At 43.0% G+C, this 18,025-nt stretch overlaps 1 protein-coding gene across 7 annotated transcripts in view; it reads left to right on the top strand.

Annotated features, from left to right (window-relative positions):
• The window catches only part of Mapkap1 (MAPK associated protein 1), a 209,598-nt gene that overhangs the window by 69,490 nt on the left and 122,083 nt on the right, over positions 1-18,025 (top strand). For all 7 annotated transcript variants that reach the window (XM_029473510.2, XM_021184032.3, XM_021184047.3 and 4 more), the window contains one exon: positions 16,168-16,340. In XM_029473510.2, coding sequence (XP_029329370.1) covers positions 16,168-16,340 — 173 coding nt within the window. The remainder of the gene's footprint in view (positions 1-16,167; positions 16,341-18,025) is intronic.

Raw genomic sequence — 18,025 nt, 5'->3', positions numbered from 1 at the left:
GTTAGTTTGCCATGTGGTTAATAGATTGGAGCACATTAAAAAGTGACATTGTGATGTATTAAAAATGTTCCACCTAAGATTCCTTCAGGAAGGAGCAAAGCTGTCTGTGTAGATGCTGAGATGGGCCTGCCTGGATTGACCCTTCTGAGGGTGGATGCTGCTAGCAGGATTTACCTTTTGAATGGCATCTGGATTAGAATAGCTCCTCCCAGAACATTCCAAAGGAAGGAATTTTGTAAAGTAACTCAAAACCTAGGATTGAACTTGATTTGGTAGTGTTTCTCTTAATGATAAGGACCTATAATTTTCTACAAATTACTTTGTATTGACAAAGCATAGGAATATCTCTTACAATAAATAGGTCTTTTGCTTGTGTTTGTGGATGAAGAGGTCATTTAATTAACAGAATACTAAATGCAAAAACATTTTTGTTGCAGCTGTCAGAACTGCATTGTTTGGCTCTAGTATTGCTTTCTGTCAATGGGAGAAAGGGTAATTGTTATACTTGTTTGATTTCAGTACAGGTGAATTGTTGTTCAAGAGATGAAACTGCCATTAAAAATGAGAATAAATGACTTTAATTGTAACAAACTATGGGTGGCTTTTATAGACTCCATGTTCTAGTTGATTTTGAGTGTCAACTAGGCACAAGCAAGTATACCACACATTAGACGCCTCTGTAGGCGTCTGTGCAGTGCTTTTGTCCCATTCACACACACAGATTATGAAGCAGTCAGGTTTAGAATGCTGTGCAGCATGCCTGAGCCATGGGCTCAGTCTCCAGCCCCATTGAGGAAAATCAAACCGATCATTGTTCCTGCTAAGAAGCAAGGTTATTTACAGTGAACTCTGCTCTCCAAAGTCCTGCAGTCATGTGAGAATGCACAGCTCAGAGGATGGGGTATAAAGGAAACTGACCGTCCAGCTCTCCGGCCTGTGCTTCTGTGCTGGGCTGCACTATTCCCTGCTCTGTGAGGAGGGGACAGAATAAAACATGATATGTTAATGCAGCCTGGAGCTGGTGTGCTGGTGATGATTACAATGCAGAGAAAGCATTTCTCATAACTGCTAGTGCCTACTGGAGCCTTTGAAACATCTGGACTTTTAATTGAAAAATAGTGTGGTGCTGTGTAAGGCAGACATGCTAAGTGAAGTCACTCATTTAGAATACAAAAATATAATTGATAAAGTGTTTTATTTACACTGTATTTAAGTATTCATACTTTGTTATGCTTTGTATAACAGGGAATTACTGGGTTAAATTTTCATGAACATAGACACTCTAAAATGAGATAAATTAAGTGAAAGCATTAGTAGAATTTCCCATTGAAATCAGTGAACAATTTGCTCCAGAAGGGTGTGCACTGTTGCATCAGTTAGAACCTTCTAAGGAAGCAGAGAGGTCAGGCGTTAGCGGTTGATTTCATGTTTTGAAAGAACTAGCTTTTGACCTGGTAACACCATTACATTTTTTTCCTGTTACTGCAATCATATCTTGGAATTTTTGTTTTGTTTTGTTTAAAAAAAAAAAAGGTCCTGGCATAATGGTAAATGGTTCTAATGGCAGCATTATTGCCCAATAAACCAAAGCCTTCCCTACCTCTGGGGCAGGTTATCAGAGTCTGCCCAGGAGAGCAGAAGAGCTGGGGAAGGGCGTGCAATTAACCTTTGTCCTGCCTTCCAGCAGGGGAACTGACCCAGCAGCCTTCCGAGGAAATCCAATTTAATTTAAAATGAATTTGAAAAGACAAATTAGCCATATCTATTTTAATAAGATAAAAATCCAACTCTGCCAGTGTCTGGTTTAGTTAGGACCTCCAAGGAGATCAGACTGACTGAGCCTCAGGATGAGCATGGAGAAATGTCAGGGGCTAACCTAGACACCCTGGGGACCCGGGCACACCAGTGACTCTTCAGTTTCTACAAGCTAGCAAGTCTGGGCTGCCCCTTCCTGCAGAGGCTTGTAACCTAAGGAGCACTGTGACCACCTCAAGCCCCTAGCCGGATGGAGGTTGATACCATATGCTGCTGACCCTTCCCTCCAGGGGCCAAATTGTTATTTTCCTCCCTGGATGAGAGCACACTGGCGTACTGCCACCTGGGTACCAGATTTACTAACAGAAAGACCTTATAATTACAGATTTGTCTCTTCGCTTAAGAATAGCTATCCTTATGATCTGTGAGTTAGTATTGACTGCTGCTTGTGAAAACTGAAGAGGTTGCTACCAGCTTTTTAAGGGGCCTTATGTTCTTTTGCATTTTAATCCTAGAAACAGGGTTACCAAGTTGCACTGTGCCCACCTGCAAGCCTTTGCACTGCCTGAGTAACTAAGGCAGCCCTTGCTCTACCCCCTTCCTCCCGTTCTAACTGCCACCTCTAGTTTTGAAGTTGTGGCTGCAGCATTTGTACCCCTTGCTAGATAGTGAGTGCTTCAGGTATGAGATTTACCCAGAGAGAAGGGTTTGCCATGGGAGGAGGAGGACTTGACACTGCCTCCTAAGAAATTTGGAGTAGCCTACATAATATTCCTCAGCTCCAAGACAGTCTTCGTGGGTGAATTAAGTGAGATACTGGGATTCTGGATACATGCCCAGCAAGCGGTATCAAGCAGAGGTAAAAAGCTACATGGCAGTACAGTAAGGTATCAGTCCTTACTGCCAGCCCAGTGGTTGGCTCAGTTTGTGGTGTGCTCTGTGCAGTCCCTGATTTCACAGAGTGACAGGCAAGCAGCATATCTTACTGCTTTACATGGTCTCACTGTGAGTCCAGGCAGCCTGGAAGTCACAGTGGAGTCCAGGCTGGCCTCAAACTTGCAGTGATCCTCCTGCTTCTGCTTCCCCATCACACTTGGTTGTCTTCAGCTGCTCAGTACTAACTGTCCTTAGTGCTCATGGACTCAACTTTCCCCTCATTTTAAACAATGAAGCTTCCTTCCTCTTGCTTCTTTCCCCTAGGTTTCTGCCTGGAGCCTGGTGAAGGCTTGGTAGAGTTTTGGATGCTGCTTTACACTTATACATTTTGTGTGTAACTCCAAGACTCTCAGGGTTTTCTAGATGCACAATAATGATTTGCTTTCTCTTTTTCTTGCTGATTCTGTTTCTGTACATTTACAAACTGCTAAATGAAAATCTTCAGTTGACCATTTGTGTCTGTATTTTCCTATGAGGGGAAAAAAAAGCATAGTGTGTTTTGGCCTTTGAGTTGTAGGTTCTTTGCGTGGCTTTATTTTTTTTTTTTCAAATACAGAGCAGACCCACCCCAGATCTCACGTATGCATTTTGAGGATGAAAGTGAATATCATAATTGGAGAAATGTAAGGCTATTTATTTCCATTTTGTCTGATGTTTTTACATTGTTTGTTAGGAGGTGCGTCAGGGACTTGAATTAATTATAATTACTGAAGAGACATACACTGATTGAGCAAATAAAGTAGTAAGCTCATTTATGCCAGGGCTGTCTAATTATAGCCCAACTTTGGATAAGCTGTATGTGCATGAAAGATTAATTTTACAAGGTTTTTAGGACTTACTAAATGATGATTTGGTGAAGTGTTTGAATTCTATCATTGAAAAACATCAAGTCTTAACTGATAAAGTAGGCATATGCTTGGTACTACAGAGAAATGTGTGGGTCTTAAAGACCAGGTAAATCAAGGAAAATAGAATTTTAAGGTGAATATTTATGTTAGTGTTTAATCAACTGAAACTCTACAAGAAAATCTGTGCCTGGATCTTCACTGTCTTTGCAGCTCTGCTCAGAAATGTTTCAGCCTCTTGAAGTTCAGTTGTCCATGGGGTAATTGCGGGGTTGTGCCACAGTTCCCTGTAGTTGAGGACTGTGGTGATGGCCAACTGTGTGACCTTTGCCAGAGCTCCCCCAACTAGTAATGGAGCCAAGCATGTGCTTTCCATTGAGTTTTAATGTTGAAAGTTGGTATTAAATCTTAAAAGACTCATTATACTATGAAAATTGATAGCGTTTAAAACATGTAACTCTTCTTTATGGTCTAAAAAACCCTATTTTTACTTTTAAAGTGTATTGATTTTATTATATAAATGATTTAATAATAAAGAGATCTCTAAACTTATGCTAGGTGATGGGGCTTAGTTCATGCAAATTACCTTTCCCTGATATTATCATCATTATGGAAGCCATTGTTTGTATAATTAAATGCAAAGTGCTGTGTAGCATTTAATGATCAAAAAAATCCCACAATGGCTATGAAAATTCAAGATGGACACTTTTTATCTTGTAAAAATGGCTTTAAGATGACTGAATCCTAGGACATACTGTAACTGTCTCCATGCCAGATGAGAGGAGATTGTTATAGATTTTCTTTGCAAACAACTGAAGAAACCTTCCCCTGTTGCCTGTGCCTCCTTTTGCATAGAAGAATATTTTGTCTGAGCAGCAGCTTTGACCACAAAAGAAGGATCACTGACTACATAACAGTCGTGGGAACAGAGCTCTTGCAGGAGAGATGCAAGCATCAACTCAGGGCCTCTGCACAGATCTACACCCCAGTTCCACAGAGCCATGGTACAGGCTTCACTTTTGCTTTAGACTGCGGTATTTTAAAAACATATGTTCTCCTATGTATTTCACAGCTGAGGGAACTTGACTTCTAACGAGGTTACAGACTTACAGACTTGTACATAGTCAGACCGCTCAAAGCTGACAGGCCCACAGTCCAGACCAACCCTTTTGCCTCTGCACTGAGGGGCCTGGCACCCGAGACATGATACCCCCAGCATGGTAGGCATGGATGGTAACGGGAAGTGTGTTGTTCTGAATTGAGCTTGAGGAAAATGGTTGCCATTCCTGTTACAGTCTGAATAGGCTTTCAGTTTTCCCCGCCTGCTTCCCCTATTCTGTGTTTACTGCTTAACATAAATTTGACAATGAATGACCAAATTTCCCCAGTTGATATATATATATATATATATATATATATATATATATATATATTTAAATTTTTATTTTACTGGCTGGTCATGGTGGGGCATGCCCTTAATCCCAGCATTTCAGAGGCAGAGGGAGAGTTTGAGACCACCTGGTCTACATAGCTAGTTCCAGGCTACCTAGGGCTGTATAATATGACTTGTCTAGGAAAAATAAAGGTATTATTATTATTAGAAACATGCTGTGGAGAGCTTGTCAGTGTCACAGTGTATGTCTGGAGGTTGGAGGACAACTTTCAGGAGTTGGTTCTCTCCGTCAATCATGGTTTCCAGAATCCAAGAATTGGGCTTATTGAGCAAGCACCTGTTCCTGTTGAGTATTTTTGCTGGCCTTCATTTGCTAACTTAAGTTATTTAAGTTGATTGTTCAAACCACACAGGATAACTCAATGCTTTTAAAACAGGGGTGCTAGGCTCCCTCCCACCCCCAAGGATCAGAGCATTAAAAGTTTTGAGAATAACAACTTCCTAGTATCTGTCTAGGGCTGTAGACTTTTGCTGTGATGTTACAGTTTTTCTGTGCTGTCTTCTTGAAAAGGTTACAGTCCAGTGTACTCCACAGCACTTAGCAGCCCAGGTGGCATTGGGTTTTGTTGGGTTTGGTTTGTGTGTTTGGAGTTTTGGTTATAGGTGTATAAAGGAGGCCGGGCAAGGGCTGGGAGGGAAGTGCTGTGAAGCAGCAGTAGGCACCAAGATCAGTGGGCAAACTCTGCAGGAATCTTTTACACAACAGGAAGAAACATTGAATTGTCAAGACTGTCCATGGGGGTAAGGCAGAGAGAGAGGGCTTAGGTTTTTGTTTGTTTGTTTGTTTTGTTTTGTTTTGTTTTGAGCTGGTGACAGGGCCACATGAGTTTAGAGCTTCAGGAGAGGCTGCTGCATGCCACGTTCTGAGGGTGTTTTAAAGGAGATACCCAGAAGCTGTCTTAAGAGTTTCAAGTCTATGGTTGTCAATAAAACCTTTTAAGTCTCTAATTATAAAGTAAGATTATTATATCCACATATAGCAAGAATAGTGGCCGAGAGCATTTCACGAGCCATTACTGTGGATCAGAGAAATGAATGCTTCTCTATGGAATCTTTTCAGGTCCTCCCTGCAACCCCATGAGGGAGAACTGTTATTCTCCATGCTTTTAAAATCCTGTGTGTGTATGATGTGTGTTCTCATGCATGTGTGGAAGTGAGAGGCTGACTTTGTTTCCTTGCTCTGTTGCTTCTCATTTTATTTACTTACTTTTTGTTTATTATTTTCTTGAGATAGGCTCTCTCACCAAACCTGTAGCTCACTGATGGCTAGATTAGCTGACTATATAGCACCATGCCACTATGCCCTATTTCCTGTTGTTTATTTACAATGGGATCACACTATGTAGCTTTGAGTGACCTGGACCTTGCTTGTAGACCAGATTAGCCTCGAACTCACAGAATCTGTCTGCCTCTGTCTCCCAAGTCCTGGGATTAAAGCTGTGTGCCACCACGCCTGGTCCAGTGCCTAGCATCTAACATACGTTTTGAAGATCCAAACTCAGGCTCTCATTCTTTGCGGATAAGGACATCATGACCTAAAAAGCCTAAGTTGCTGAAGGTCAGTCTCTGTCGGCGTTGTGTGCAGGCCTGAGTTCCGGCTTGTGCTCTTCACCACCACACTGTGCTGCCTTCCAGCTTCTGTTACAATGGCTAGGATCCAAGAAGCACCCAGATCAGAACTTGACCTCCTTAAGGAAGGAGTGACAGTTGACATTCTTGATAATAAAAGCTTAATGGAACCAAGGTTGGTGATTCAGAGGGAATTAATGAGATTTTGTCAATTTTATTTTAAGCTTGTCAGAAAATACAGTGTCCAGTGACAAACTGTAGAAATGTTTTTGACAAATTAACTTGACTACAGGTGCCAGATCAGGGAAATGTTAATTTAATAGCCTTTAAGCAGTCTAGATTTATTGAGGGTTAAGATAGCAGTACAAAGCCAACTCCATAGCTCTGAATGGATTTGTCATATAGTTTTATATAAAATCTATTCATATTCATTGCTACTATTTTGAATGCAAAAAAAAGTGAGTTCATCTCCTGAGCCCATAAAACTGTAGTATTTAGAAGTTTTTCCTCTGTTATAAAGAGCCTCTTTATTTTTCACAATTAGATAATCTGGTTTATTGTGTTTGAAAATATTACTTATCTTCAAATGGAAACCATTAAGTGTGGTTAGAGAAGTGAGCATATAAGTGTACCAGATCTTGCCTTGCTATCACCTAGTAGGAGAGGGAGAAAGGTGTCAGTAGAAAGGCAAAGCAGCTATTGCTTAAACACAATATTTCCTTTCAAAGACTACAAATAAAATAAACCTTTTATCAATTTGTGTTATTATGTTGTCTAGATACACTGATGCATTTATTTGTGCATTAAAACTACATATAATGATCTGTTTGTGCAGTTGTGACTAATGGAATAACGTTGCCTGCTTTTTGTCTCTTTAATTGCAGAAGCCTAGGTTATCTGTCCTTTCTGTTTCCTTCCTTTGGCAAAGAAATTGAACACTTAGCAACAGTTTGGAGATCTGCTATTCAATTTATTATTGGAAGTGTTTATGTTAAGTAGCCCTGCTACCTGAGCCTTATGTTCGTAAGTCTTAGTTCAGTTGACTCAAGTGATGAGGGTAGTTCCTGAGTGAAGATCATTTTAAGCAGTCCATGTAGCTTGCAATCCCAGCAGCATGCAGGAAGCAAAGATAGGAAGGTCACACATGTGAGACCAGCAAGACCTACATAGCAAGGTCCTGGCTAGCCAGGGCTATAGAGTGAGACCCTGTCCAAAGGGAGTCAGGGGCAGGCTTGAAAGATGGCTTAGCACTTAAGAACGCTGGCTACTCTCCCAGAGGACCTAGGTTTGATTCCAGGTACCTACATGGTGGCTCACAATTGTTTGTAACTCCAGTTGAAAGGATCCAACACCCTCTTAACCTCAGACATCAGGCACAAATGTAATGCACAGATATACATACAGGCAGAACACACACACTCAAAATAAATACAGGGTTTTGTTGTTTTGGGATTTTTGTTTTTGTTTTTGTTTTTGAAGCAGGCTCTCTCTATGTAGACCAGGCTGGCCTTGAACTTGCAGCAGTCTGCCTGCCTCTGCCTCCTTAGTGCTAGAATTAAAAGCATGTGCATACTTAGTTTAGCATAAAATTATTTTTAAAAAAGATTATTTGAAATTGAGCAGCATCTGTTCTTTCTGCTTCCTCTATTTTGGAAACTATAAAGTGTCTAATCTTGTATTGGTTTTATTATAGGCAATAGATAATATAGGCTATATATGTATGTATCTAGGTTCTATATTATTTTAGTTAATGAGACACATTGTCTAGATGGACCAGTCCATCATCATGTCCATTGCTATACGTTTCAGTTACTTCCTATTTACATTCTCTGTGACAAATCCTTTTTAAGCTTTATATTTAGATTGGAAAAGCTAATTATTAGATTATTAATAAGATGGCTTATGGTTCATAATGTTGATATTCTCTTGATAGGCTTGAAAACACATTTCAATGTATCATAAGCTACAAAGACTCATATCCCTTTACCCAGTAATATACACATAGAATGTGTACATATTTATATCAAAGAATGCTTCAGAGAATACAGCTTACAGTAGTGGGATGTTAAATCTGTTCAGCTCGGTAAGCTGCAGGTAATGAGGTGTTTTAAATCATTATTCCTCACTTGCTGTATGTCAGGTCCTGTGTTATATGTGCAGGAGGCATTTCAGAGAAGAGTGGCCTGGAGTAACAGAGACAGTCAGTTTCCGAGGATAAGAAAGAAGTGAGAGACCCGAGGAGTTGGTTTAGCTTAGCAAAGCTAACCCTAAACCTCTGCTGTACTTCAGGCCCAAGGAACACACACAAGTGGATAGGATGCAGTTGTTGTGTTTCTGTAATGAGAGAAGAGGAAGGGAGAGATAGAAAACAGTGAACTGTAAGGTTGTGAGAATCAAGGAAGTAGGGGCGAGGCAGTGATTCTGAACTTTACCTTCTTGGAAGAGGAGACGTTTGTGTTGAAGGGCAGAGGAAAGTCTGCATTCCTTGGTCAGTGAGTGTCTGTGGGTGGTGTGTGAGAAACAAACCTTGTATTTGCTTATCCCAGTGAGAAAGTGGAGGTTCTGAGAGATGCAGTTACTTGCTCAGGGTCTAAGGTAGCTGTCAGAGCCAGGATTCAAATCTGAATGCAGGTGACCACAAGTCTGTGCTCTGAATTGTTGTTTTGTGTATTGAGTAGCAGTAAGGCATTGGTGCTGGTTGTCCAGGTTATTAGCTGCCATGCCAAGGCAGAAATGTTAGCACCCAGTGGTGGAAACAGCAGGTTTCTGACTGGTGTGATCTGTTGTTTGAGGGAAATCTCTGCTGTTGGCAGGAAGGAGGTAGGGCTATGAAGATGTGGGCCTCCTGAGGTAAAGACAGTTGAAACACTGCTGCTCAGTATGACTGAGAGGATGATGTGGCTTCATTTGGGCCAGTGCCACAGGACAGACAGCAGGAGAAAGGTTCGAGAGACACGTCAGGGCCAGTAGCTGGTGCGGCTGATAGGAGAGCCGATTGCAGCGAGAACTGGCCTGGGGAGCACTCTTCTGCTGCCTCAGATCTATGGCCAGCTTCACGTGTGCTGACTGAAGTTAAGTCAGCGTTTAGAATTGTTTAAGTTACATACTTAGATCTTACCTGGTCATGTGTGTTTGCACATGCCACAGTATAGTGTCCTCAGGGCACTTCTAGGGAATCCACTCTGTTCTGTGGGCCCTGGGTCATCGGGTCTGGCAGCAAGTGCTTTACCTGCTGAGGTACCTCACCTGCTGGGTTTGTTGCTTTTTCTTTTTCTTTAATAAAAGCTGTTTAGCCCTGGGCCTTACCTGTGCTAGGGAAGTGCTGCCCTGGCGCTAAAGTCCCAGCTCACATACTGTGTCCCTAGTCCGCGTTTGCTGGGCACCTTAACCCGAGCTGCATTTCTAACGTGGAGCTTCTCTCTCTTACCTAAGGCCCTTAAGCCGTGAGCGGTACTGACCCTTGCTCTCTTCATCTCCTTTCTGTTCCTGTTATTGCTTATAATACAGTCTTTTGCTTCTAATTGGAAACGTAGTATTCATTATAAAAAATACAAAGCAAAATATTAAAACCACTCATAAAATCATCATGTCTCAGAAGGAACCTCTGCCTTGCCCTGCCTCTGTTGTGCTGATTGTAAACCCACTGAGCAGCTTCTCTGGGCTCATGGTTCTATGTCAGGGAGCATGAAGGTTTTCCCATGGTGCCTCTTCAACCCCTTACAGTGTGACCACCTTTGACCTTTTTTGGCAGCCTTTATCTTTTCCTTCTTAGAGTGTTCACTCCCCAGCAGGCCAGGAGACTGCTGAGGATCTGCTCCACACCATGCTTATTAGACTTGATCTTCTGGTTCCAGCAAGGTGTTATAGTGGGTATTTGTTGACTGCATGAGAGGGGAGGGAGATACAGCTGAAACCGGTCCCTGTGAAGCCTGCCCTCTCTCATGTTCTAATTATGGCTTTATCTCCCCAATCCTGTATTGGGGAGCACATAAATTGCTGTGCAGTAAAGCTGTGTGGCACAGTCTTTGTTTATTGTTAGGTGCTTTTTAATACTTGGATGTTAGGTCTCTGGAATATTGCTTTCTTCATGTGTGATGAATACTTTTAATCCTTTGGTCACCTTATTTTTTTTTTAATAAGTTAATTACTTTCTATTATGTTGATGGATCGTTTTATGTTTTAGATGATTTTCTCTAAATCTTGCAACACAGGGACTCTCAGATCAAACTCACTGCCACCACCTGGAGCTTTTTCACAAGAGTCTCCTCATTAAAATAGATAATTTCAGGGTTTGTACAAGGCACTTTCCCAAGATGGAAGTAGAAAATTGAAATGATAAAGTGCTTCAGTCATTTACTAAGCATCTCAGTGTTTTTTCTGATTTCATATGAAATGAGTAGGGTTTAGAGACCATAGGATAGGCCATTAACACCTGCCAGAATCTCCTAACCAACAGTGACTGTCCTGCAGTTAGGATCAGAGGGGGTCCAAGGAGTCTCTGTGCCTTGATATTCTCCTCCCTCAGATCTAGACCCTTCTGTAGGAGGCTGCTCAACATAAATCTTTTGTTGTGTTTATGAGGACAAAGAGAAAGGGAGAAGGTGAGCAGCAGAAAGTGGGGTTTACTGACACTTGGACTGACTAAGGGGGTGAAGGAGTTGGATATTCAGAACAGTGGTTTTGGAGTCCCTTCACTGTGGCTCAGGTTGAGCTGTTGGGGTTCTTCCATGTGGCTGTGGAACATGGAGCAGGACACTATTTTGTCGGAAGCTGTAGTTTTCTCTGCTGGAATATAAAGGTACAACCCTCGTCTTAGTAGGGGTTTCTATTCCTGCACAAACATCATGACCAAGAAGTAAGTTGGGGAGGAAAGGGGTTATTCCGTTTACACTTCCATGCTGCTGTTCATCACCAGAGGAAGTCAGGACTGGAACTCAAGCAGGTCAGGCAGCAGGAGCTGATGCAGAGGCCATGGAGGGATGTTCTTTACTGGCTTGCTTCTCTTGGCTTGCTCAGCCTGCTCTCTTATAGAACCCAAGACTACCAGCCCAGAGATAGTCCCACCCACAAGGGGCCTTTCCCCCTTGATCACTAATTGAGGAAATGCCTTACAGTTGGATCTGATAGAGGCATTTCCTCAACTGAAGCTCCTTTCTCTGTGATAACTCCAGCTGTGTCAAGTTGACACAAAACTAGCCAGTACAATCCTCTCTTAAGAGTTAAGCTGAGCCGGGCATTGGTGGTGCACGCCTTTAATCCCAGCACTTGGGAGGCAGAGGCAGGCGAATTTCTGAGTTCGAGGCCAGCCTGGTCTACAATGTGAGTTCCAGGACAGCCAGGGCTACACAGAGAAACCCTGTCTCAAAAAAACAAACAAACAAAAACAAACAAAAAAAAAAGAGTTAAGCTGAGGGATAAGTCAGATAGAGCCAAAGTGCTAAACAGATGTCTGTTTGCACTAGAATAGTCAGTGTTCCTTTTAGAGTTTATGCACTATCTCTTTGGACCCCATGTGATCATGAGATCAGAATGGATCTGAAGTCAGAAACATCTAGTATGCTGCTCTGCACATAGGAAGCACATTGCAGTTTGTGAAGCAGATTCACATGGTCCTGCCCTGTGGTTTCCAAGTCTTGAGATGTCAGCCCTGTCTGTGACCCCTCGGCTGTCATTCTGCAACAGTAACAGCAGGAATAAGTAAGGATAAAAAGGGAAAGCAGTAGGCTGGCCAGACAGCTCAGTGAGTGAAAGGGAAGAGCTGTGTGTGTGTGTGTGTGTGTGTGTGTGTGTGGTGTGTGAAAAGAGATTTATTAAGAGTGGCTTATAGGCTGTGGTCAGGACAGTCAACAGTGGCCCTGGAGAGTGGCTTGTTTTCAGTCTTTGGAGTCTGGCTCTGCGACAGGGGGATAGACTTGCTAGCAGGAATAAGGGCAAGCTAGCCAAGAGCAAGGCTTCCATCTTCCATGTCCTTGTATATGGACTGCCACTAGCAGTAGCCCAGATTTAGGGTGAGTCTTCTCACCTCAGAATTCATCTAAGAAGAATCTGTCAGCCAGACTATGGTGGTACACACCTCTAATCCCAGCACTCGAGCCAGTTCTAGGACAGCCAGGGCTACACAGAGAAACCCTCTCTCAAAAACACAAAACAGAAAAAGAAAGTCCCTGAAAGGTATACTGGGCAGTTTGGGGTTTAGCTTCAGGTTTCAGCTGCAATTAAGTTGACAACTATCACAGCTCTCCAGGAAGGTTCTGCTATGCTTAGGTCACCCTCGGCCTGCTTCAGTGTCAAAACAGTTGCTGGAGAAGCCTTGCTTAACCACTGCAGTTATTATTTCTAAGCAAAAAGCATACAGGAGATGCATGTGTGCACATAGGCTGCACCTATGAAAAGACAGGAACATTGTAGAGAATTGACTTGGGGACCATCACTTGGCCTAATGTTAGTTATTGGATTGTAAGAGGAGTCACATTTATGTAAAGTGCTTTAAAACCAATTTTATCTTACTTTCCTTATTCAAGTTTGGACTCGTAGAATGCTAGAATTATAAAGTGGAACCATGTGATTGGCTAAATCTGTTTCCCTGTATGATCAGAAAGAGACCCACGAAAAAGGGCAAGAGGGAGAAAAGAAATGAAGATTTATTAAGTTCCTCAAGAAGTATTTGGGACATTCAATGGTGTTTTATTTGTTCATTTGGCATTTAGTGTAAGGATAAAATTCCACCATACCAATCAGGCAGACCTCAAATTCTTGGACTTAAGAATCCTCCTAACAAGCCAGGCAGTGGTAGCACATGCCTTTAATCCCACCACTTAGGAAGCATAGGCAGGTGGATTTCTGAGTTCGAGGCCAGCCTGGTCTACAGAGTAAGTTCCAGGACAGCCAGGTCTATGCAGAGAAACCCTGTCTCAAAAAAGAACCAAAAAAAAACAAAAACAAAAACCAAAACCCTCCTACCAATCCGCTGGGTCTGCAGACCACTGCCAGCATGTCTTGGCTATCAGATTCTTTGTGGGGAGGGCATCTTTAGTCTGCCAGGCACACTACTAGGCATGGTGCATGGAGCAAGAAGCAAAGAGACACTATTACCAATGTGGTGCAAAGAGCACACACTAAAGATGAACAGAAGTAAAGGCATAATCCTAAATTGTTATGGGGTGCAAAGGGAATGAGCAAGGTACCTGTGGGAGAGTAACTGAGAAGGGCTTCTTTCTGTAGCATCATCAGTAAAGGAGCTGTAAGCAGGAGCTAGGAGCTGAGGCTTCAGCATCAGTCCTCGTGAGAGTCTTATCATTATCAGTTTACATGTGAGGAACAGAAGCCCAGAGCTACTTAGTGTCATGGCCAAGAGCACACATTAAAGGATGACAGGTGATGAAGAAGAGCCTGCTAGATCTAGTGAGTAGTTCTCAGTGGGGTCTGCAAAGAGAGCGATGCACACAGGGTATCCACAGATGTGTGTCCAGACACACACCCCAGGAGCACTGCCAGGCAAGGTAGCTAAACCCTGATGGGCAGCCAGGGGAGTTGGCATTGGCTGAGGATGGGAGGTAGGTGGGTACCAGATCAATCAGACAGTGCTGTGAGAGTTTGGACTTTATTCATTGTCATTCACTCACTAAATAAATGGGAAGAGGCTTGTAATATGATGGCTTTTAGTGTCATGTCCCTCCCTCATACTGCAAACCAAATCCAGAATGTACTTATAGATGAGGGGCACTCCACTAGTGTGCGTGCGGTGGAAGTGTATGTACATGCATGTGTGCACATGCAGTTGTATTGTAACTGCCTTTACACAGTGGCAACTTAGCTCCTTCTATGTGGCTGGGACTTGCACTGTGATAGATGGTGTGGAGTATCCTTTCATGTATTTATTGGTTATTTGTATTTTTTTCTTCAGAGAAATGTTTACGCAAATCCTTTGCTAATATTTTAATAGGATTGTCTTTTATATTGCATTGTGAGATTTCTCAGGATGTTCTAGATGGTAAACCCTTACCAGATAAATGCAACTCTTCCTTCCCCTTCTTTTGTGTCACCTTTTTAACTTCTTGACAATATTCTTTGGCGGACACATTCTTAAAATATTGATCAACTTATTTATTTTTTGTTCCTTAACTTTGTGTCATTTAAAGAAATCAGTGCTTAATTCAAGGTCATGAAGATGTATCCTATGAGTGTTTCGGTTTTGCTCTTATAATTTATCTTTGTATATGCTATGAGGAATGCATGTTCATCCTTCTACATGTTGCTCTCTGGCCATCCCACTGCCATTTGCCGAAAAGACCATGTTCCATTGAAACAGTTTTGCAGTACATGTCTTTGAACTTGCTAGCAAATGGAAAGACAGTAGAAAGCAAAAGTATCTGAGATATGAGCAGCTGGTGCAGTGGTGGCGCCACTTGCTGCAGTGATGTGACAGCTGCCGCGACTTGGGAGAGGAGGTGATGCGGGGCAGTTAAGTGCACCAATATAAACTGAACTGCCTGTACCTGTTTCTCCTAATGAAGTACTGGACATGTTTGTGAGTGAGTAAGACTAGTCTCTAGTCTCTGCTGAGAAGGGTATGTGTGTGTGTGGCTTGTAGTGTGATTTATTTTGTGTACAGAACCCACACAAAGTAGCTAAAGGAAAAAGACAAAAAGCTACTGTGGCCCAGAGTCCCATAGACCAGAGCAAGAGGGGACAGTGCTGCTATAGATGGTTTGGAACTTAGTGGAACAGGAAGTTTTGCAAGAAAAGCTGAAGCAATAGTTTGGGAGTGTTAATGGGGACAACAGTACCTATATGGCCTCCTGACCTTGAGGATTTGGGGAGTATGAAAAAGATAACTGAAGAGCTAGACCTGGTGGTGTGTGCTTGTAACTACCTGCAGCTTAGGAGCGAGGAGCATGAGTTTGAAGCCACTGTAGGCAGCAGAGCAGCTTGGGAGTTAGAGAGGAAAGAGATGAGAACTCGGGAGAAGAAGAACCCAGGGGAAGAGCTAAAGGAAAACAATAAAGCAGTCCTGTTTTAAGGGAGGCGGAGGAGGCCCGCCCTCCCCAGACAGCAGCTTTTGCTCAAGGCTCAGAAGTAGAATGTTTAAAAAGCACCTCGGACCTGCTGTTGAGTAGTGTTGTCGATCCAGAAAGCAGAAAGGAGAATGCAGAGAGGATGGCTGAATTGGGAGTACACAGAGTAGTGCAGGGAGCAGTGATAGTGTCACTCTTGAACTGTGTGACAGTAAGTATGCAGGTGCACTGCCCAATGGAATTAGTTCTCGAAGTCTCTGAGGTTCATAGACAACTCAGTGTGAGTGCCTCCTCTTCAACCTCTCCAGGAGAGACATGGTTGTTACCAGGAAGGCAGCTGATGGCAGGGTCTGTTAGTACCTCCAAGGGTAGAGAGTTGATAACAAACTCAGACCAACACCAAGCACCAGCTCTGCTCACACTCATACTTGTTCTCAAGTAGTCCTGAGCATCACCTTCTGAACGTACACTTTGACCCCCTTGAGACTATCTAGGATGAGGGCAAGTCTGTGTGAGAAATGGCTGTGCTAGGATCCTTACTGCCTGCAAGACCTCAGCTGTGTGTTTTACTGTCATGTGTGTGCTCCGTTCACAGGGCCACGTGGGTACAACTGCTACTAAGAAGATCGACGTCTACCTCCCCCTGCACTCCAGCCAGGACAGACTGCTGCCGATGACCGTCGTGACCATGGCCAGCGCCAGGGTGCAGGACCTCATCGGACTCGTCTGTTGGCAGTACACAAGTGAAGGACGGGAGCCAAAGCTCAAGTAATCCTTTGTTCTTTCTCTTCCCCTGCTCTAGTTCCTACAGGTTTCTTAGCCACCAAAGCTGCATTCTTGGCCATGACAGTCTCTCTAGGCACTAGCTGGAGGATCGGACTTTCATGCTACTCTAGCTCAGAGTCCTCCCCCAGGTCCTACTTGCAGAGTTAATGTACAGGTTTCCAGATATGAATACAAGGAAATGAATTCATATAGATAAGAGTGACATGGAAGGGGCTGGACAGATGGCTCAGCAGTTAAGAATACTGACTGTTCTTCCAGGACCCAGGCTCAAATCCCAGCACCTACATCGTGGCTCAGAACCATTTGTAATAGGATCTGATTCCCTCTTCCGGTGTGTGTGAAGACATATCACTCATATACATAAAAATAAATAAATACTGGGGGGGGGCACAAAAAGAGTATCATGAAAGAAAATGAGAGTGAACTGGTGTCTGAGCATTTGCCGTGAGCTGGCACTTATCTGGCCACTTCATCCCTGGTAACCTGTTTATTCTTGCATCCATGAAGGTGGGTGTCCTGGTCCTTTCTGTCTTGAAGGAAAGAATTAGGCTCAGGTGTTTGCTGAAGTCTCTCCTCATAAGATGGCCATTGGGGTTGACCCCAGGTCAGGGTGCTGTGTGGCTGTCTGCCTGCTGCAGAACGTTGGTGTGAGTCTGAGCTTTCTCTGTCAGTAGTGACTTGACTTTTCTATCTATCTCTAAGCCGTATTCTATATTTAGCAGTTATAGTTAAAAATACCTTGCTGGAAAGTGAGCTCTCCATGCCTGCACATTTAGCCTCTTTCACGGCCCTGCCTACACCCTTTCCTGATAAAACTCTTCTGGTTTATCATCTTCCTAGAGATAGGGTTTGGGACACAGCAAAATATGGTAGAAAGTTTCCACAGCCCTTATTTAACTGAGTGTGATCCAGTCAGCTTTAGATTAAAATTTTATTTTAGATATATTAAATTTGCACATGAAGATTTTTCTTCTAGATCTTTTCTTCTTTCTTTGTCAGAGCCTTAATGTGAAGTGTGTAGGTCAGGTATTTCCTGCCACAGCCTCCTGAGTGCTGGGATTACAGATGTGCACCACTATGTCTGGTGACTTTCGAACTCTTTCTGAGACTGCCTTCCATTTCCCCAAGTAAGTTTGGGTGTAAAAATCATTTCTATTGCTCTGGTGGCAATAGAGAGCCATTCCAACTGAGATACTCACTAGGCTCAGACAAAGGTTAGAGATTGGTAGCTGTTCCTTAAAAGGTGCTGAGATGCAGGCCCTTCTCAGTGTGAAGGAGAGATGAGGAACAAGGAATGGGGTAACATCTGAACTGAAACCTTGAAAACGCTGTCTGGTGTGGCCACTGAAGCTGACAGACATGATTCAACTGGGCCTGGTTATACGGCTATGAAGTAAGAGACAGGAGCTGAACTGTTACTCTATTTTATAGGAATAGAAACTAAACTCAGGCTGAATAGCTTTGTTAAATCACACAGCAAGGTGGCAGGATTGATATTTTAATCCAGTGATCTCTGCCAGTGCCCAGTTCTTTCCTTCCACACATACTATGGTGGAACTGTGCTGGATCTGGAAATAGAGGAGAGGAGAACAGCTTCTCTGTCTCCAAGGTAAAATGTGTGTGACCCAAGGTAAAATGGCAACAACCACAGAGAGCGAGCAGCATGT

Source organism: Mus caroli, unplaced genomic scaffold (assembly GCF_978045245.1).
Source record: "Mus caroli unplaced genomic scaffold, Mus_caroli_1 scaffold_2, whole genome shotgun sequence".
NCBI lineage: Eukaryota > Metazoa > Chordata > Mammalia > Rodentia > Muridae > Mus > Mus caroli.
The sequence above is the reverse complement of the archived record's forward strand: the minus strand, read 5'-3'. Positions and strand labels throughout refer to the sequence as shown.